This window comes from Pyxicephalus adspersus, chromosome 3 (genome assembly GCF_032062135.1).
Source record: "Pyxicephalus adspersus chromosome 3, UCB_Pads_2.0, whole genome shotgun sequence".
NCBI classification, from domain to species: domain Eukaryota; kingdom Metazoa; phylum Chordata; class Amphibia; order Anura; family Pyxicephalidae; genus Pyxicephalus; species Pyxicephalus adspersus.
This window is the reverse complement of record NC_092860.1, coordinates 132488927-132511019: the sequence shown is the minus strand read 5'-3', so window position 1 is coordinate 132511019 and position 22093 is coordinate 132488927. Positions and strand designations below refer to the sequence as shown.

Genomic DNA, 22093 nt, shown 5'->3' with positions numbered 1-22093 from the left:
AGAGATGTGCTGTTGTATTAGATGTTGAAATATTGTATGCTGTTTTTATTGATGCTGCTGCCTTGTGTATTTCTTTAGCTGTATTTTACCATTGTTTTTGAACTACAGGTATTCCTATGAAAAACAACGTTGCAGTTTTGCGGCAAGCTCCTGGACAGAATGGAACCAGCTTTCAAGGCTGCATTCGGAATCTGCATGTAAACAATGATCTACAAGACTTTAAGAAGTTCAGTCTGCCAACAGGAATCGTTCCTGGGTGTGAGCCGTGCCATAAGCAGTTGTGCGTGCATGGAACTTGTCAGGTCACAAGTCAGTCTGGATTCACCTGCGAGTGTGAAGGAGGCTGGTCAGGACCTCTCTGTGATCAACAGTCTAATGACCCTTGTCTGGGAAATAAGTACGTGATTTGGTATTTTAGGAAAACATTTTTGCTGTAGTTATTATAATACATGATTCTGGTTACTGCTACTAATACCACGCCTAAGGAGGTCATTACCCTGTTGTACTGGCTTCCATTTCTGGAAACTGCCAGGCTACCATTGGTGTTGTCCTTCTTCTATCACAATATTCCTAATACCCATGGGCATGGGCACTTGACCAATCAGAATATAGCTTTTACTACTTAAGAAAAATCATGGTGATTCCAAAATTACTACTCTTCCATTGTTTTCTCTGTAATGTAAAGCCCAACAGAGAGAGGCCCTTTTGTATTGCTCAGTCTAGAAACCTGGATTCAAAGATTTTGTCAATAATTCATGTACCCTGCTGGCATCTACTTACAATGGAAACAGCACAATAAAGTGGAGTTTCCCCTAAAGAAAAACTCCCATGAGACAAACATGTGTGCAGTCATTGCTGACCTTCTAAAAATCATTTTTATTCCTAAATGTGCTTTGTTGATTTCTGAGTCACTAACCTGCAACAGTATGTCAAGGACACCTGAGTTGCATAATTGTTTCAAGTCAGTGTTTAGTTCAAAAGATTAGTATGGCAACTCAGATGTGTATTATTTATATATATTTATATAGAAATGAGGTCAGCAATAACCATATTTATCACAGGAAAGTCTTCCCATAGTTTTGAGCACACAAGAACACAGGACATGGATTTTGGTGTCTGACTCCTGTTTCAAACATGGCTTCCCAAGCAATCACATTTGTATTTTTGATGAAGTAGTTGCAATGACACATGAGCACCATTGGCAATTTATGCCTTGATAATTGTAGTTTAGAGAGCAACACATTTGGAATGCCAACAATTTTCTTACATCACTGATTTGGCAGGTAAAAAGTTTTAAAAGAATTCATATGATAAAGCGTTTCTGCAAACACAGAGATTCTAGTCTATAGCACATACGCTTTTATCTTTTTGAGAATGATGTCTGATTTCCATTTTCTGGCATAGGTTTTCTTATCAGTTGTGAACTGCTCAACCTTACATTTTTCAGCCTGTGTATTCGTGTCTTTTTTTTATTTTTATATTGAATTTATGCTGCTCCGACAGCTTCCAGCTGAGGGATGTTCACAGTACCTAGCACATATGTTCCTTTTGGCAGAAATGCAGTATATACTTGGAGACAATTTATTTGTTTATTATAATTGCTGAGAAGAGTGTGAAATTCTCCCGAACATTTTTAAAGAGGGAGTTTTCTGGTAGTGGAGACTGGTAGTTGGAGATGGCTTCCAGATGTAAGTCTAGTGTTTGAAACAATCAAGTCTGTATTTCTCAGTTTTTTTAATCACTCTTGTTGGTATAAACTTTATTAGTTGTGGGGGTAATTTCTTTATATACAGTCAGTTCCAAAAGAGTCAGTTTCTTTGTTGGATTTATCATTTATTTTAAGAGTTGGGTTTTTTTAAGAGCATAACCAAGATTTCTGACTCATCCAGAAAATTGAGGCTAGCTGAACGGTAGCTGAACTTTTCCTTTACCTCCTAGAAATGGACACATTAGGAATCCTACTTAATATACAGCGCTGCGTAATATGTTGGCGCTATATAAATCCTGTTTATTAATAATAATAATCCAACATTCTTGCCTAGATTAGGATGTATTGGTTTCATTATCTCATGTCTCAATAATATAAATATCACATGTTTCAGCATCTATGAAATACCTTGTAATGTGACATTGGACCCTTCTTGTTATTTTACAGATGTGTACATGGTACCTGCCTGCCAATCAATGCATTTTCCTACAGCTGTAAATGTTCCTCAGGCTATGGTGGAGTCCTCTGTGATGAAATTGAAGAACAGCTTAATCCTTGCCAGTCTGTCAAATGTAAACATGGCAAATGCCGACTCTCAGGCCTTGGAAAAGCCTATTGTGAGTGCAACACCGGCTACACCGGAGACAACTGTGATAAAGGTAAATCCTTATAAACATCCAGGTTCTGTTTCTAGAAAATGAAATAAAAAGTTGTGTTTTAACAGATGTGTAGATCAATACACATATAACTTTAACAATTATATATCTATTAACAGGAAATGGTTTACTGCTATGTAACAATGCAATTGCACAAAATATTTAAAGTGAAAGCATACTGTAAATATCTGCTGGCCATGAACTTAAGCTACGTACACACTTCCAATTATTATCGTCGGAAAACGAACGACGAACGTTCCTGCACGATATACACGAACGATCGTATAGCACCGATCCTGCACATAGAGGTAACGACACGATCGTTCGTAGATATTGTACACACAATAGATACGATCGTTTAAGCGATAGAGGAACTATGTGCATGACAGGAAAGTGAACGGACGTTCGTTCATCACACATGCTCTGAACATGGACGATCAACGAACGACCGTACACACGAACGATGTTCAACGATCGTCGCCCAATCCGATCCGCCGGTCCGGTCGTTCGTTTCCAACAATTTTCCTCGTTCGTCGGCGTCGTTGGTTACTTTTTTACGAACGTTTTTTTGCCCAATCGATCGTTCGTCGTTCGATTGGAACGATAAAAATTGGAAGTGTGTACGCACCTTTAGCAGCACAGCTGATGACAATTTTTAAAGTTTTTATGATATGTTAGTGACTGGGTGTTGATCTAGTAAATATTAGCTCTAGGAAACCAGATTTGACTTGGAGGTGGCAACACAAATGAAATCTGTAAGTCTGTCTTCTCTGTATTTTGGGCTTGTCCACACAGACAGTAAAGTTGTGGTGCTGTTACTGCTTTTCAGGCACCCAAAACCAACCACTAAGCATTCAATAGAGTAGTTGAGAGGTATGTTGGGAAACTAATAAATTACTATTTGTGATTGCCTTGCACAGGGAATAAAGCAGTATACGAAGTAAAAAAACATAGTTTACTTGTATTTTGTCCTCTAAACACTTAAACATGTATTTCAACTACTTACACGGCTCCTTAAATATGTAGCAGGCATCTATAATGTTCTGCTATTCAAGTCTATAGAAGTGGTTGACTGGTCAGCCAGCTATCAGATGCTGCACAAAGCAGCTAAAAACCAAGACTCAGCGGTTTCTCTACATAAAAAACAACATTAAAGGCTGTCAAATAATACAAAATTGCAGATTCAACTGCTTTAAAAAAAATGTCTGTGTGAACAATCCCTTACAAAGTCTGATAGTTGTTGGGAGAGACAAACCCCTTCCTCCATGTGTTACCACAAAAAGGGGTCCTAAACAAACAGGATTTTCTTCTGCACATTCTGTGTACATCTACTAATAAACCTCAGTCTTTCTGTCTTAGCTTTGCTGATCAATTTCTCTGTGTCTTCTATTAACGTTTTATTTCTGCAATGGACAATGACTCCATACTTTGCCTTATCACATACTCTGCTCTTCGCCCCTTTCAGCTTCCGCTGATATATCACAGAGAATTCCACAGGTGAGACGGTTGAATAACAAGAGTTTACTCCTCTCCCCTCCCACCTCCATTCATTGTGGTGTCTCCTTCCACCATATATCAATGTCTTCTCCTCTTTTCCCTCAGCTGGCATTTATTTATTTTGTCTTCAGCATCGATGTGACTGGGGGGTGGGGGTTTGGGCCCAGGGAAGTGATTAACAGATGGCTCATTTTTAGCTGGTTTATACTTTGGTAATTTATGAAGCTTGTGGAATGTAACTTGTATTAAGCAGCAGATTGAATAATATTGAGCTAGAGGTCTAATAAATTAAATTGCATGCTCTCTGAAACAGTTCCCCGATGTAAACAAAACCAGCTGTTCAGACTAAGCAAGCTGGATATGGCCTTTATATTAAATAAAAGATTTAAGCAACCAATTTTGTTGTCATTGTAATAACGCTGTATATATTGTTCATAGACTGGGAAATTTTGTCAAAAAAAAATCATGGTTATTAAGATGTAGAAAAATTGGAATGATGTCGGCCCATGATGTGTATTTAACCTTTTTAACCCTCCTTTATCCAGCATAAAGGCAAAGATCCAATTTTTATTGAAATTTAGAAGGTTTCAGATCTGCAGAAGGAATCTGAAAGTTCTGCCATTTGCCATAAGGGATGGTGTGTCAACAAGCTGATAAGTCCCTGTGGGCTGCTCAGCCTAAATCATATCTGCCTTAAAAAAAGAAAGAAAATTTGAAAAAAAATGCTCCAAAATTTGAGGCATTTGGGGATTAATTAAGCCTTTGTTGACGTTATTACGACAATCAATTTTTTTAATGTTTCTGTAATACGTCACTTTGCTAGCTCAAGAGGCAAATATGTTTTATATAGTTGGACGTTTTAAATTGAGTATGACTGTTTTATGAGTTGATACTCAGCCCTGTTTTTTACAGGACTTTTCTAGTAGTTAAGTAAGAGAAGAAATTTAAGGATCCGGAGTCGGAGGTGGCACATGTTAAATCAGTGATTTGGCAAACATTTGCCAGGAATTTTAACTTCGGTGTTTTGGGATGAGATTGGCCTGTTGCATCTAAAGACATAGAGATTAATAGCTATGAATTAGGCTAGGGTTAATATTAGATGGTTGGAGGGTAATGCAATATTGCTGTACAGAAACTTATTCAACACATATAACATAAAAAAAAATTATTTGTATCAAAAATTTATTATCATTTGTCTACACGATAATGGCTGGTCTGTACTGAACGGTCAACACATATCAACGCAAGTTCTCCAAGGCGGGAGCGCATACACTTTCATCAGTGAACCTTAGTGATCCAGCAAACCCGGAATGGGTCTGGTACAGGACTGAAAACTTTTTCCAAGTAATTGCAAAGATTTTTGAAAAATCAATTCCAGGTTTGCTTGATCACCTAGGTTTACTGGTGAAAGTTTAATTTCTTCAGCCTTGGAGAGCTTTCATAAATCAGGCCCTATTCTCAGGTTGGCTCATATATAAATGTATGTAAAAAGCTCCTTCAAAAGAAGATTTATACGCATCTGTTTCATCATCCAACACTCTGTTCCTGAGCAAAGCTGCCTGAAGGATCTTCACCTTAGCCCTCAGGCCCGAATATACATGGTGACTGGATATAGAACCACGGAGTGTGGCAAGTAACAAAGGTATCCAGCGCACTTTAGAAGTGTGTTTAATGTGATCCTTTGGGTCACTTTGCTCAGCAATGGGGAATAAGGTATCAAATATTCATAAAAGTAAGTATAAAATGTTTTCAATCCCATGTTTTTTTTCCAAATATGTCCCTACATACACATTGTATTTTGAAACAGGAATATATCAATAATCTCTTTATAGACAAGCTCTAACAGTGAGGGGTTTTTTCTTGCAGAAATCTCTTGCCGAGGGGAACGGATCAGAGATTATTACCAAAAGCAGCAAGGTTATGCAGCTTGCCAGACGACCGAGAAGGTATCGAGACTAGAATGCAGAGGAGGCTGCTCCAATGGTCAATGCTGTGGACCCCTGAGAAGCAAGCGACGGAAATATGTTTTTGAGTGCACTGACGGTTCCTCATTTGTGGACGAAGTTGAGAAAGTCATAAAGTGCGGCTGTACAAAGTGCCCCTCCTAAATATGTAACCGTCACAAGTCTTTTGACAAAGTTGTATACCTTTTGGCCGTGTTGGACTAATTCAAATTTCATAGTGGAAAATATTTTGAATTATATTGTAAAATACAGAAACAGACTTATTTTTATTAAGAAAAAAATGACATTTTCCTCACTGGCAATGAAAAAAAATAAAAAAACAAAAAGAAGCAAAAAATGTAAGTTCTTATCTAGGACTTCTAGTAAAGAAGAAAATATGTCAGATGGACATTGACACATAAGTCTACGTAGATCTCCCTCGACTGAAGGGAAATACAATTTCTGATCGACATGGTTTGCTATTTACAACATTCTGAAGACAAAGAAGATACTTGATGTGTTTTACTGTCAAGTTGAGAAGTCGGGGGGTTTCATTGTCCCAGATAAGAGGCTTGGTAGTTGTGACATATCAGCCCTCTGTTCAGCCCCATCGACGGGGAAACCACACAATTATGATAAAGGAAAAGCTGTGAATGATAAGGGATCAAGTTGAAACCCTGATGCACTGAGCGCACCCCCAACTGAACCGCTGAAACGTATCGGGAGCTCTGACGCACTTCAAGCCATCTAGACAAAAAACCAAGGATGGGACTGAGAATTAGCCCAGAGTAGACTCATCCTTTCAATCTATTAATGTCACGTGATAGCACAAGAAGTGTGCGGATGTCTTCATCTAGCCTTTTCCAGTATTATTTTTTTATTTTGTTTTATTTTTGTACTATAAAAAAATTAACTGGGCCATTAGAAAACAAAAAAGTCAGGTAGTTTTTTTTTGTTTTGTTATAATTAGGAATAATTTTACAACTTCTAAGTAATAAAAAGGAAAAAAAAAAGAAAAAAAACGTTTATAAGCAGTATTCAGATTGAAAAAGACATATTTATTGTACCAGAGTACATCATTCTTAACAATTTTAGTTTATCCCTTTTTCCAATGCTTTAATATATATTAATTTATATTTGTCCTGAATTTTTTTTTGTATTTTGATAAATGCAAAATGACTAAAAGTCAGGATTTTTTCCCTCTTATAGAACTAACGTGTCAGATGAACTAGTTTTGTGTTCGATAACGTGGTTGTGATATGTGCCGTGTGCTCAGTGTTAGGGCACGTGGTGACAAATGTACAATAGAGTGTGTTTACATTAGATCAAAAATGATATAGAAGTATTTTCCCTACATATAATATAAATATAATGTATATTTACGTAAAGAAACTAAAATTGTGTTGTAGGCTGATGAACGTCACTAGACTAGAGGAAGTTCCTTAATATCTCCCCATGAAGTTGTATCTGTTTTTAGAGCAGATTATACCGTTCACAACTGTGGCTGACCCTGTAATAAGACTACCATAGTAACACGTGGTTCCCATGTTAATAAGCTGCTGCTAAATCCAGTATATGATTGTTAATGGTCGGTAGTGGGCTGTGTTCTCCTTTCCTTAAATAAAGATACAAGCAGGCACTCTGTACAATACATTTGTTATGTTCAACATTTTTTTATTTGTATTTACAAAGAAATTAGGTGTACATGTATAATGCAGTGTGCTTTGTCATATTTGGACTGATATCAGTAATGCAACTGATGTTTGTAAATTAAACAGATATTACTTCCATATTTTTGACTTGTCTCCTTGTATTCATGTATGAGCGTATGTGAGGTTCTTCAGTACCTGTACAGTACATAGTGCCTAGTGGGCAGCATTCTATGGTGAAACTCTGTTTCTTCTTCAACATCGTTATTGGAACCACGGACAGTTGAAGTGAATAGCACTGAGTATGTCATTAATATGGCAACTATCAAGGGTTGGGATATATTGGTCTTCTGGGGTGAGGGCAATTGGTGAAGAGGCAACAGGGTTATGGAAATCTAACTCTTGATGCATTCTGGTCCAATCTTACAGAAGGACTACTTTTCATATCTTGTTGCATATAGAATACCTATGCTGACCCCTATATTATAACATCACAGATGGACCTTGAGGAAATGGAAGAAGGTAACTTGGTATGATGAGTCATGTTTTCTTTTAAATCGTGTAGACGGTCCTATGCGCATGGATCGGTTATTTAAAAACGTACTAGAAAAACAAAACAAATCTATTGGCGCCATGCTTGGTAAACCCCACAGAACATAAAAGATCTACTGCTAATGTCTTGATGTCAGAGGACACCTTGAGGGTTCTTACAGAGTCCATGCTTAATGGGTGTCCATGCTTAATGGGTGAATAGGGTTGGCTCAGAGCTGTTCTGGTGGAACAAGGGGTAACCAACACAATTTTTAAGAAGGGTGTTTCCAATTTGCTGCTAATCTGTGTATATCAAAGTTAGGATGACCTCTACTGCTTGCATGTCACCTCTATGAGCGTTATGATAAAGGCTTTCAATAAGGTGGCCTCCTACACATACTATCAGTTTTGCGCAGGGGGTCATAAAGAAAGATTAACAATTGCCAAAAAGTACATAGCACAAAAGGCACTGTGTACATCACAAGTTAGTGATAATCTTATTCACCATTCTCAAGGGTGTTGCCTTCTCATGTAAAGTTTTGCTACTTTAAGGGACAGTCATACCTGAGTGGTTTAGGTTGAGTTCTCACAATGGGAGATGAAATAGTCACTTACTTGAATCTGTTGCTCCCTTGCCAGCTCTATGAGGGAGGTGCCACTCTGCTGGCAAAATTGCTTTAAAATCTTGACAAAGGAGCAACATCTCACTGCTGTAGCCAGCAAGGATGCAATACATAGAAAGAAGATGAGTAACTCTCTTAGCGATCCTGTCACTGGGGAAGCCTCACTTGGACACTAGTGGTATAGTAGTAGAGTTTGAAATCTGTGTTACACTAAAGGGACCATGTCAGTTTCACAAAAAATAAAAGATGCCCTAAAAGAGAAGAGCTTCTATATTCCTGTCCATGGCAGCCACTGTCTCTTGCTGCCCCCACTGTTTCAGTGATCCAGATAGTGTGCAGCTATAATGATTTAATTTTCTTCCTTGCAGAACTGCCAACAGAAATGTGTAAATGGATGGGTCACATTGGCCACTGATATTGCACAGGCAGCTTTGGAGACAAACTTTTCAGATGGTTGTATTCTTATTTTGCAACTAAAGCACTTGTTAACCATCATCACATTGAGATCTGTGTATTTCCATTATCCAACTACTTCAGAAAGGAAAGCTGCACTGAGATAATATGTAGGATGTCCTTGTTAATTTCACCTCCTGAAAATACTAATTGGCTGGCAGACATGCATATCAATTACCTTAAATTATATAGGCATTAACCAAAAACGAGTTCAAAGATCAGGAGATCTGACATTGCTCTGACTTTAGTGTGCATGCTTGTTCACTATTTGTCACTGAAAAGTATTGAATACAGAGAGGGTGAAGGAAATTATGTGTTAATATGTAGATTAGCAACTGCAGCCTTTATACCTCTAATTATATTACATTTCCTGCCAGTATGAACCCTCTATTTTCAGCACAGTGCTCCTTTAATTAAAAGTCTGAATGCCTTGTCTAGCTAATAAATACAGCTTGATATATAATGCCTCTATTAGTATCCCAAGAGGAAAAAGTGCCATTCTAGTGTAGTCCCCCCCAACTCACACAAATATTGAAAGCTGCCACCTCTGATGCACCTAAAACTGAGTTCTCAGCTTTGCCCACTTGCCACACCAAATACTAACAGATCTCATGCCCCTGATACATTTTATCTCACATTGGGCCTGATTTAGTAAAGCTCTCCAAAGCTGGAGAAGATACACTTTCATCGGTGAAGCTGGGTGATCCAGTAAACCTTGAATGGATTTACTATTTATTTTTATTATTATTACTACACAGTATTTATATAGTGCCAATATAATACACAGGTCTGTACAATGTCCATAGTCATGTCACTAACTGTCCCTCAAAGGGGCTCACAATCTAATGTCCCTACCATAGTCATATGTCATTAACCTCCCTAGCGGTACATTTCTGTCTGGATTTATGTCTATGAGGGAGTACTAAAAGCCTAAGTCTAAATTTCTAAAAGTGCTACATTGTTTTTCATGAAAATTTATTTTACAGGTTTAATATAATAGTATGAGTGTAATAAAGTTTGAAACACAAAATCATGTAAAAATAATGAAAAAAATGAAAAAAAGTATATTTTTTTTTAATTAAAAAAAATAAATAAATACTAATACTTTTATATTATACTATAAAATGAATTTTTATGAAAAAAAGTTATTTTGTATTAAATGCAATACAAATGGATTTCGAATTTCCTGCCCTGCCCACAATGTACACACGCACCGGTGTCACGGGGAACTCCCGGTGACTCAACGTGTGCAAAAGACGCCGGAGGAAGAAGAAAGAAGACAGGGATTGCGCCGATGGACAACGTGGGACGCCGGCAGATCAGGTAAGCGATGTATTCATTACCTTCCCATAGGTTTACCTACCTTGAGAGTGACTTGGGATTACCGCTTGTAGCAACTTTTTTCTAACTTAAGTCACACTCGTGGTTAACGGCATGTTTTTGGAATGTGGGAGGAAACCGAAGTACCCGGAGGAAACCCATGCAAACACAGGGAGAACCTGCAAACTCCATGCCAGTAGAGCCATTGCTGGAATTCAAACCTGTGACCTAGTGCTATTTGCTAGCAAATGTTTTGAATCCTGGACCAGATCCATTCCAGGTTTGCTGGATCAGCCAGCTTTACTGATGAAAGTGTATGCTCTCTAGCCTTGGAGAGCTTTAATAAATCAGGCCCATTGCACTTAATAAAGCAGGTTGTATGGTAGAAATGAGATTCTAGAATGTCGTAAAAGTGGTCTCAGTTTTGAAGTTCCTGGCAGATGCAGAAAGCCAAGCTAAAACAGGAAGTGAAAGGGAATTTGTGGAGGATAAATTAGGAAAAGAAAAACAGCAAATGACCAATGTGTGAGTCATTTATGAGTTAAATAGTTGTTCAGCATAAAATGAAAAACATCTTAATAATATTGTTTTCCCAGCACCACACATGGTGCTTGGAAATCAAACATTTCTATTTGGGGCACTACCGATAGCCTGTTCAGAATCCCAGCTATTTCAGAAGTTCCTCCGATTTGTTTTGTGTTATGAGTCGGAGTTGGCTATTGATTAAAGATGCTTCCTCAGATGTATTGCCATTGTTTTTAAGATGGTTCTAATAATGATGATTTTTTTTTTTGTTTGCAATATTTGGCAAAAAATGTAAATGCTTTAAAAATTTGGACCAGTGTTCGGTTGTGGTAAGAAGGGAATGTAGATGAGACAGAACTCCTTATGTCTGTGTGATAAGGATTAATGATGTATGATTCATAATCTCTTTACTGCTACAAGAAAAACATCACTTTAAAGGAATTTTTCATGCAAATATTGTTGCATTTATTTTTATCATGTCAGATTTTCCAGCTCCAAGGCCTTGAATCACACAAGCAAATACATTTAGAAGAAGAAGTTTAAAGCAGAAGCCTACCCCAAATTTTTATTTATAGTTTAGAATAGAATGGAAGATTAGAAATTTTGTCACTGTAATATAACTAAAACAAATTATTAAAGACTAAAAATCAAGGCAGTCACATTGCTGAGTGGTGCTGATAACTTAATGGATAATGCGATAACCAGTCATGTACATACGTGAAAGTTCTAAAGGCTTAGGCACATTAGTGTTTTATACAGTAGAAACCTTTTTTGTAGGCATCCCTGGGCATTAGGGCATTAAGAAGAGGAATATAAAGTGCACCTTTGCTCAAATAACATCACATAAAAAGTTCAGAAAAAAATTCTGTTAATCATGCCACAAATCCAGTGAGATCTTAACTCGTTGTAGGTTGACAATAGGGCCTCTACTGCACGAAAATCCTAAAGCGTACCTAAACTCATAAATTTTACTTTACATAAAAGGGTAGACAACCTTTTTATGTAAAGTAAACATTCTGTTGTTTTTTTTTAAGTGCAACACCCTTTGTTTAAATAAAAAAGAGTGCAGCACCACCCCCTAATTCTGGACCGCCAAAGCCAGACGCTGGCAAACTCCAGCCTTTAGGCCAGATATGGCCTAGCCGGTAGTTTGTTCCAGCCTAACACCCCCCTGGCCGATCCTGTCTAATGCCGGCCGGCAATGCGGGTTGGCAGCTGGGATTATGCCTGAACAAACTACCGGAGCCTCTTCTTTCTCTGGTTCCCTGAAGGGAATTCACTCTCCTCCGCAATGCATATGGAGGAGGGGGAATTTCCCTATTTACCCTGGCAGCGGAAGTGTTTCCCTTCAGGGGGCGGGACCATTAGGGCGGGACTGGAAAGAGAGTCCTGCCTAGTGTGCTCCTGCCCACCCCTGAAATGGCCTAGTGGCCAAAAAAGTTTGTTGACTCCTGGCCTAAGCGATCGAGAATGAATAGGAGTGCAAAGCCTCCTGGGATACCTACGTCAGGAATCCCTGGAGGCTCTTGGGTGTTCCTTCTGCGCATGACCAAGCATCTTGGGCATGCGCAGGTGGAGACTTTTCGCCCAAACAGAAAAATTTGCAAATTTCTTTTTTCATCCTATATCACCCGATCTCGCGCCTGGGAAGAACCAGGAAAAAGAGCAGAAAATGGCAACGCCCGAACCACCTGCTCCGGGACGAATGTCGGGATGACGCGGGACCTGATGCACGACACCTCCGGAGTGATCGAACTGCACTGCGTGATTAAAGGTAAGTGTATTTTTTTTGCTGGTTTTCAGTTTAGTTCCTTTTTAAGCTGTGTTGTCAGGTATTCTCTGCTCTCATCATCTCTGTAACATGAAGGATGTTGTAGTGTAGCAGAAGAGATGGTACAAAAGAAGTGCAGCGAAAATAAAATAAAATAAAAAATAAATAAAAAAAGATAATAAAGTTAATAACAAAAAAAACATTTTCTTTATAATAAAATGGTTAAGGATTTGAACAGTGATTTATAACAGCTGAAGTGAAGGATAAGGTAAGAATGCTTATTGTAAAGGGAATATCACCTGTCCTTTCTGCCCTGCCTGATCAGCAATATTTTAAGTGGGACTTTAGTTCCGATTTATGGCTCATACCTGAAGGTTCTTCTGGGTAGGGTCCTCTCTTTCTCCTGTGTCACTATGTATCTGTCTGTTCCTTTTTATGCCCATATATATATATATATATATATATATATATATATATATATTAGCACACGCGGAAAACCTCCATTATAATTTATTTCTAGCAGAGTTGATATACACATAGAGCAGGCCCAAACTGTGAGAATGTTCTGAAAAGTTGCAGCCTGTATCTGAGTATTTGAAGTAAATAAAATACAAAATGAACATTGCTCCCACTGCTCATGCAGGGTGGACCCTTTTCTCAGACCCAGCAGAATTTGTCCTCCAGAAAACCCTTTACTGAAAGCTCACATGCCACAGAAACACAAAACCCGCTTGCATGTTTCAGCCTGGTCCGGCATTACTCATAGTTAAGTGTTGGCTTCTACACTGTATTTGGAGTGCGTGTGTTTCGTGTCACTTTGTCAGAAGTAAAATACGCAGCTTTAAACACTACTCTATGTTCAAAACCTGGACCTCCATGACATATTTGATATGAAGATCACCAGATGTGTCATTTTGGGAACAAAAAATATCTACAAATGTATTTTTGTTGGAATATTACTGACAATTTTAATCTAAATGAACACAATTGCCATTGTACGATATTCAGTGGGAAACAGGGACACGGTGGAGTCCTAGAAAAGTTATTTTAATCCCCAGAGACTGAGAGCACACTGATAGGACAGCTGGATGTCATATGTCAAAGCATTTACACTTACTGAAACAAGAAAGAATTTGGTGTTAATGTATTTCTGGTGTCTTTCTGACACAGTTGAGAACATCATTGTGACATTATCTAGTGAATAAACACAATGGATGACTCTGGACACATTCCACACTTTGATTCCAATCCTACAAATGGATTTGTTCTGATTGTACAAATCAAATGATAAGTGAATCTGCTATTCTTGGACCAGGTGAATCTATTGCTCTGATGGCTTTGAAGCTTCATGACAGTATTACAGGCAAATAAACAACAAAAATACTCAAATGATTATGTGCATATTAGCCAAGCCAATCGCATATGGTGCTCACCAAAAAGGTGTCATTTTCTCCTTGGTTTTTAAAGGGTACAGGGTCGATATTTCACTGTCACCATTGCGCTGACAACGTGGCAATCTTTGTGCCAAGCAGGTATTGTAATCTACAAGAGAACAGTTTTACTCATACATTATGGAGCTCCATATAGGAAGCTCCTGTTATATATGTAATATGAGATTTGGCATAGGTGTGGAAAGGTTGTTGAGAGATCCTAACATTGGGCATGGAGGCCTTTACCAACTTGGAAACTGCTAACATTCAAAACCAAATACATTCTGACTATGTTTACTGCCATAGTACTACCACTGTACAACCATAGTAGTTACAATCAGCTGGACTTGTTCTTGTAATGTTAAAGATGTTTCACAGCCTTTTCGGCTGCTTCATCCAGCTGAATGTGACTACTACTAGATATACAATGACCTGGATAAATGAGAACATTCACAGACACATTAAACTATAGTATAGTCAAATTAAATTATGAAACTTCAGAGGACAACCAAGTAAAGTATCCTATTTAATAAAATGTACCCTGCTTGAAATTAAGGCCACAAGGCTGCCTAGATTCAAAGTATATTATCTATTAGACTTGCTGTCTCCACAGACGCAAAATCCCCAGATTTGTGACATTTGATCAGAAGTCATGCCACATTAGTACTTGTCATGTTACAATATGATCTGAGTGCTCTTCTACTTAGCCTTTCAACCTCCCACTTGTCTTGCCTACATAGTCTGTTTCACAACCAATACAAGTGCTCATTTATAATATATATTTGTATTGCAGTGAATGTGATCCTTCATATTTTTAGTTATCTGCTTTGTCTCCATTTATTAACGAATAATAGTACCTTACAATGGTCATCTTGATGTAAGGACAACACATCTTCCTGCTCCAGAGACTTTAAAACAAGTGCATATCTTTTTTCTTTCCTTTCTTCAGACTACTACCTGGTAGAAGATATGTATAAGTATATCTGCATTTACAGTTTTATTTTAGTCTCCCTACAAATGAGACTAAAATAAAACCCCTCACCCATCCAGGTATGACAACAATGCTGCACTGCCCCCAAGTTCAGAGCCATTCATACTTCACCCAGCGAGACCCGAGGGGTCCAGGGCTGCCGTCGGAGCCCCACCACGGACCCTCCAAGCCATCCAGCGAAGCATTTACCTACTTCAGCTGCAGCGCGGCCTGGGAGGAATCCGCATCGTAGGCGGGACCCCGTGCCAGAGCAGCTTGGCAGGACACAGGTGCGTTCCTGGTCAGAGTGGCGTCGGGAGTGGGAGCAGGCGGCAGACCGGTGTGGACCCAGGGAGGTGGGTGCTGCCCAGCGGGGGAGAGTGCTACCAGCGGTGTCTGACCAGGGGTCCAGGGCGGTCAGGGCACCTTCTGATGAGGAGCAGAGTTCTGGGATGTCCAGCATGGTTGGGCGGGTGCAGACGTCTGTGAGGGAGTTGCGGCCTGCAGCTGTGGACGGAAGGCCGGTGAAGGTGGGAGTGCGCACCAGGCGAAGAGAGGCGGTGACTTCCACAGAGCGGCTGGACGTGATGTCATGCTACTGCCACCGGAACCAGAAGTCGGACAGGAGGAACCAGGAAGTGGGCAGCAGGGCTCTGAGGATGGTGGGGACAAGGAGGGGAGATCGGAAGGTGAGCTGTCAGGAGAGGACACAGAGGCTACAGGCTACAGGGAGGACCTTTCATGGGAGATGCATATGAGGGTGCAAAGAAGGGTCGCCCTCGGCAGCCTGGTAAGTCAGGGGATGGGGTCAGGGTGGGGGGTGATTTTACTGATTGTTGGTTAGGTACAGCTGGGGAGGTGGTGCACAGTACTGGGGGGGTAGTGAACTTGGTTTGGGTTTACTGGGCTCTGGTGGTGGGAGTGCTGTATCTGGGGGGGCTGCTGGTTTGTTGCAGGGGCTGCGTGCCTTTTTGCAGAAATATGGGGAAGGAGATGCGGAGCGGTTGGTGCACAGGGGTGGGGAGAGGCAGCAAGTGACAGAGGGTGCAAGCCAGAGGTCTGTAACTGTGGCAAAAGGCGACGTGAGGGGCAGTGGTTGCTCTACACCAGTGTTCAAGGGATCGGAGGTCTCATTGTCGGCGGGCCCAGGGAGGGTGAATGCAGGGGGAGAGGGTGCTGGGGCGAGTGAGAGAGCAGGAGTGGCAGACATGGCAAAAGGTGAAGTTTATGTCTGCTTTGAGGGTCCTTTGGGCGCTCACCTGGCAGTGGAGGTTCGAGAGAAGATCTGGAAGGGTGAGTATGTAGATATTTTTGCTTTGTTGCCCTTGGAGCATTTCCAGGTGCGGGAGGTTAGGGCGGGGGATGGTAGGAAGCAGGGAGAGGATAAAGGCTTGTCGCACTTCATTCCACGAACATTTCAAAATTGGATGCAGGGTTTTGTAATTTTGTCCAGCGTCATTGCGGAAAAGGTGCTGGAAAATTGTTTGGCACTTTTTTGCTATCTTGATACTATTAGCGAGGTTCATAGGATGTATGGTGGCCTAGCGTGGCTACGGTACGATGAACAGTTTTGCCAGTAGAAGGCGATTCGCCCTGCGATGCGGTGGGATCACAGGAACGTTAGCCTGTGGATGCGGCTCATGACGTCCACAAAGGTGAGTTCACAGTCGTTTCTCAGGGGGCCCGGGGGTTCTGGATATGGGGTACCTCCGGAATTCGTTGGGCTTTCAACGAGGGAGGCTGCAAGTTTGGAACGGCGTGCCGGTTTAAGCACAAATGCGCAGGGTGCGGGGGCCCCCACACTGCCTTGCGTTGCCCCAACAAGGCTAGAGGACGCGCATTGAATGCTGCGGGAAAAAGGGTGGACCCCAGTGAAGGTGGAAAGAATGCGGCCTTTACTAGGTAAGTACCCGGACAGGGCGGCAGCAAGGTGGTTGGAGGAAGGTTTTGTGGAGGGTTTTAGGATTCTGTGCGATTTGGAGGTGGTACCTCCTTTGCCACGGAACTTGAAATCCGCTTTGCTTCACCGGGAGGTTGTTATGGAGAAATTGCGCAAGGTGGACTTGGGACAGATGGTGGGCCCCTTTGGGAGACCTCCGCTGGCTAATTTGGTTGTTTCGCCCCTAGGGGTAGTGCCTAAAAAGAAGCCCAACAAATTCCTGATGATTCACCACTTGTCTTACCCAAAGGGTGGGTCGGTCAATGAGGCGATTGATCCGGATTTGTGTAGGGTGGCGTATACATCCTTCGACATTGAGGTTGATTGGGTTAGAAAATTTGGAAGGGGTTGTTTGATGGCCAAGGCAGATATAGAAGCAGCATTTCGTTTGTTACCGATGCACACGGATAGTTTTCGCTTGTTGGGTTGTGAATGGGGGGGTGGTATTTTTGTCAATAGATGTCTGCCTATGGGGTGTTCGGTGTCTTGTGCCTTTTTTGAGGTTTTTAGCTAGTTTCTGGAGTGGGCAGTTAAACAGATTTCAGGTTTAAATTCCATCATTCATTATTTGGATGATTTTTTATGTATTGGCCCCCCCGGAATGAATGTTTGTGCGGCATTGTTCTCGGCATTACAGAGGGTGGCAGTGTCTTTTGGAGCTCTGCTGGCCGAGGACAAAACTGAGTCACCGAGTACTTGTGATTTTTGGGTATCGTTATTGATTCCATGGCCATGGAATGTGGAGTTCCGGGGGAAAAGCTAAAAGAGTTGATAGCATTAGTGCAGAGAGCGTATGGCTTGAAAAAAATTGTGTTTACGGGAACTGCAGTCCCTTTTAGGCAAGTTGAACTTTGAGTGTAGGATCAGGCCTAGGGGAGAGGTTTTTGCAGACGTTTGGCTGGCGCATGCCCCGGGACATTTTGTGCGCCTCACCAGGGATTTTTGCAGAGGTATAATGGACGCACGTTGTGGATGGCGTAAGGGGTGCAGAATGCGGATTTGGAATTGTTCACGGATTTGGCAGGATCAACAAGCTATCACCAACAAATAAAATATTATTGGTAGCTCACATCACCCTGGACCGAGGGAGGAACACATCCAGGCTTAGCGCTCAAGCAAATAAATGAGATGTACCTAAAAAGGTGTTTGACATGAGGATTCAATGAACAACCATCCTTGCATAGCCTACACATATTAAGCAAGTTCATATTGTTATAAGTCTAAAAAGTAATTAAATGTTTATTCATAAGTTCATAAGGACATTTAGAATATGTAACTGCATAACAGCCAATAAACTAAAATACTAACATAAAGAAGCCAGACTTACTTTAACTTTTTATGATGATAGTTGAGTAAAGATGTATTAGAGGTTCACTAAATGATGGCTGAAAAACATTACATGGAAACAAATGCCCCATACGACATACCAGTATCAGGAGATGGCATGGATAGAAGAGAAAACCGTCCCCATCCAAAGCCCAGGATAAAGTGTGAAAAGGACTGAGGTGTGCACTGCCTAAATAGGTTCATCACAGAGCGTGGTGGGACCACATGGTGACACGTGGTGGACTTGATACTTATTGAGATTGTCATCAGAACCTTTAATTGTTCTCCAAATCATCTTTTAATATCATCAGGATGAATTTTTATACAACACAAGGATGGATTTTGTACCAATGGTTCTGATTTCTTCAATCTCTAAGCTTCATTCTACAGCAAGGACTAATGTACATGGTTTTATAGATCATTGTTCTTGGCTATTGTATATGCACAACCAACCATACAGAGAGGAATAGCCTCTTTTCTCAAAACAATGTGCAATTACCTTTTTTCTATTTCTCACAAGATGGTCTGGTGGTTTGCTTATCACTAATGGTGGCGCCCCACACACATGGCAAAAGCAGTAATGAATTTGTTCTAAACTGTTCTGTTTATTATGCTGATGTTGCAGATGCTGGACTTTCCATTTAAAAGGTATACACCCATCAAATCCTGAATATATCATATCCTGTACTGCAATTTTGTTTTATTCAGACAGCTGTGGGACAAAGAATGTACCTATTTAAAATTGTATCATTCATTCTGAAACTACACCAAAACTGACCCAAAGTTTTATTAACACCAGACTGTCACACTTATTACATACACCAGCATATGAGCCTGATGGACATCCATATGTTGGCATTTATATGAAGGTGGCCTCTTATTCAACATTTCTGGAATTGAGTTTACAAAAGATTTTGATGTGTGTTTCCAGGAATGTGAGCCCATTTTGTACTGTGAGTACTACTGTTGGATGTGTGGATCTGGGTCACAAAACATGTTCCAATCAATCCTATGCCTGGTGAAGTTCAAAAAGTGTTCCATTTGATCCCATAACTGGTGATGTTCAAAAAGCTTTCCAATCATTCCCATAACTGGTAATATTCAAAAAGTGTTCCAATCAATCCCATAACTGGTGATGTTCAAAACTGTCAGCATTTATATAAAGGTGCCCTCCCATTCAACATTTCTGGAAGGGATTTTACAAAAGATTTTGATGTGTGTCTCTAGGAATGTGAACCCATTTGGCGAAATAAGCATCTGTGAAGTACTAATGTTGGATGTGTGGATTTGGGTCACAAAAAGTGTTCCAATCAATCCCATAACTGGTGATGTTCAAAAGAATTGAAATCAGGGCTCTGCTTGGGCCATTTAAATTACACACCAACAGGCCATAGCGACATGTCATGTATTTATGGACCTGTCCTTGTTTGTAGATCGTCATGCTGGAATAAAAAAAACCTTCCCTAAACTGTTTAAACATTTGTCTAAAAGTCTTTTCTGTTTTAGGGCGAACAGTACCATTCAATGGAAAAAGCAGAACTCTTGATCACGTGGCTTTTATGTATGTACAGAGCAGATAGCTTTAGTTTAAACCTAAACTAGAAATAATAAAAGCCTAAGGAACTGTAGGGCCGCCAACCTTACTTATGCCTGAAGACTGCTTAGCTGAAGTGTATGTTTATATAGGATGGGGCCAACACATACCAGGACCTATTAAATCAGATCAGTCATTTATTTTCAAATGTGATGTATTTTACATTTGTAGGTCCCTACATTTGTAGTAGTCCTGGACCAGCAAATCAGTAATTTGCATCATGGTCATTTGAGAACAAGTGCTATGGTTTAATGAAGACTTCTAATTCTGTTTTGTGTTAAACTAATCTCTGCACCTAAATGTGAAAAAGTTGCAGGGTTCTGTTATCTATAACATTGTCTTCTAATACTGAATTATTTGTGTTTAAGCTTGATATAATTATTTATATTCCCCTAATGAGCTTGGCCTCCTTGTTCACAAGTACTAGAAAAACCAGCAAAGATCACGATCATCATCTGTTCGGCAGAGTGGGGGTCGGGGTTATCTGGTTGTGTTAAGCAGTTATCTCTATAAAGCTTAAAAGCTGACATCCAGTCACTGATTATTTGGCTCTGCTGAAATATAAGCCTAGAAAAACAATACTCCTTAAGAATCTTTGAAGGCCTCTAAATCACCTCTGCTATCAGCTCGCCATGACTTGCAGGAAGTTGAAACTTAAATATATTGGAAAGAGAGGATTAGGTAAATCCTCGATGAGAATGTTTCCAGTTATAAAAATAGTTTCAAGATGATCTTGGGGAAAACATGTAGACACACTTATAATAAATCCATGAATACAGAAATATATATGAAAAGAAAATCTCAAGGAGTACTGACACATGTTCTCACAGGCACTTTGTAGAATATTTAGTTCTTTTTGTACAGAATTAGGGTGGACAGATAAGAGATAGATAGATGTATAGATAGATAGATGTATAGATAGATAGATAGATAGATAGATAGATAGATAGATAGATAGATTTAGGAGATCAATACTAATAGCTGTATTAATCTAGATAAATCTTTCAATTTGAGGGCATTTCAAAGTGAAAACATGAAAGTGCAAATTGCTCAAGTTTAAATCTGCACACTCTTGGGTTGTCATCCTTATCTTCGCATTACTGCATAGTGATCCACTGACTTGGAACAAATGTGATATCAAATGTCCCAGAATATTACTAGCTGTTCAGTTCTGACAAATCACTATATTGTTAAGCAAAAATGAGAATGAAAGCCTTGGGGTTTGCATCTTCAAAGCAGAAGTCATAGAAACTAAATTTGAAACAGAGTAAGGAGGAAACCTTGGGACAGAGAAGACCTGTGGGCTGCAACTTTTACTTTGGTGAAAATGGCTAAATTGAGCTGAAATATTGGACATAGCTTAAAACGGAACTTTCATCCCTCCACAGCTGGCCTCAATTTGGTCCTGCGCAGTCCTGGATTATTTCTTCATCCCAGTGCGGGGGAACCGCTGGGCGCAGCCATCATCTTCCTTCCTGTTCCAGCTGCTGCTTATGCCATATCTCGAATTTCGAAAAAAAAGTACCAATCTCACATTGTGATTGGGAATGCACATTAGGAGCAGTCCAAGGCCTCCTGGAATATGTGACATAGGTATTCCAGGGGGCTCCGGGCTTCCAATCAGTCCGTAATGACAGAGGAGGAGGGGCCTCCCCTTTTTTTTTTTAAGAGAAAAGTTATATATATTTTTTTGGAAAAAAAAATGTCTACCTTTTCAAATAAAGTTAAGAATGTAGTGATAGGTTTGCTTTAAAGAATCATGATGACAATTGTCTTAACTATAAGCAAAAACAGAAATAGCATATATGAGTCACATCATCATGAGCTGCTTAAAAAACATGGCTGAAGATTCCAAATCCAGGGAACCCAGCAAAGAAAACAGTGGCAGTGAAAGAGTCTTGAAGGATATTGAGGCTATCACAAAGCTCCAGGGCGCAGGTAAATCAACCATAATGTGCATACTTACACACTCTGGAAAAAACATTAAAAACCAGCAATGGAGGTAAATTCTGCTATAAGTAGAGTCAATAGGCCTAATTTATTAAAGATCTCTAAGGCTGGATAGGAAATACTTTCATCAGTAAAGCTGGGTAATCCAGCAAACCTGGAATGGATCTGGTCCAGGATTCAAAACATTTGTTAGCAAAAAGCAAATGAC

The 22093-nt window shown here is 40.0% G+C and overlaps 1 protein-coding gene across 1 annotated transcript in view; it reads left to right on the top strand.

The window, feature by feature from the left end:
* Nucleotides 1-7596, top strand: part of SLIT2 (slit guidance ligand 2) — a 197610-nt gene extending 190014 nt beyond the window's left edge. The window contains exons 33-35 of the mRNA XM_072406874.1: nt 109-397; nt 2156-2367; nt 5728-7596. Of these exons, the coding sequence (XP_072262975.1) occupies nt 109-397; nt 2156-2367; nt 5728-5969 (743 nt within the window). The 3' untranslated portion in view covers nt 5970-7596. The remainder of the gene's footprint in view (nt 1-108; nt 398-2155; nt 2368-5727) is intronic.
* The last annotated feature ends 14497 nt before the right edge of the window (nt 7597-22093 follow it).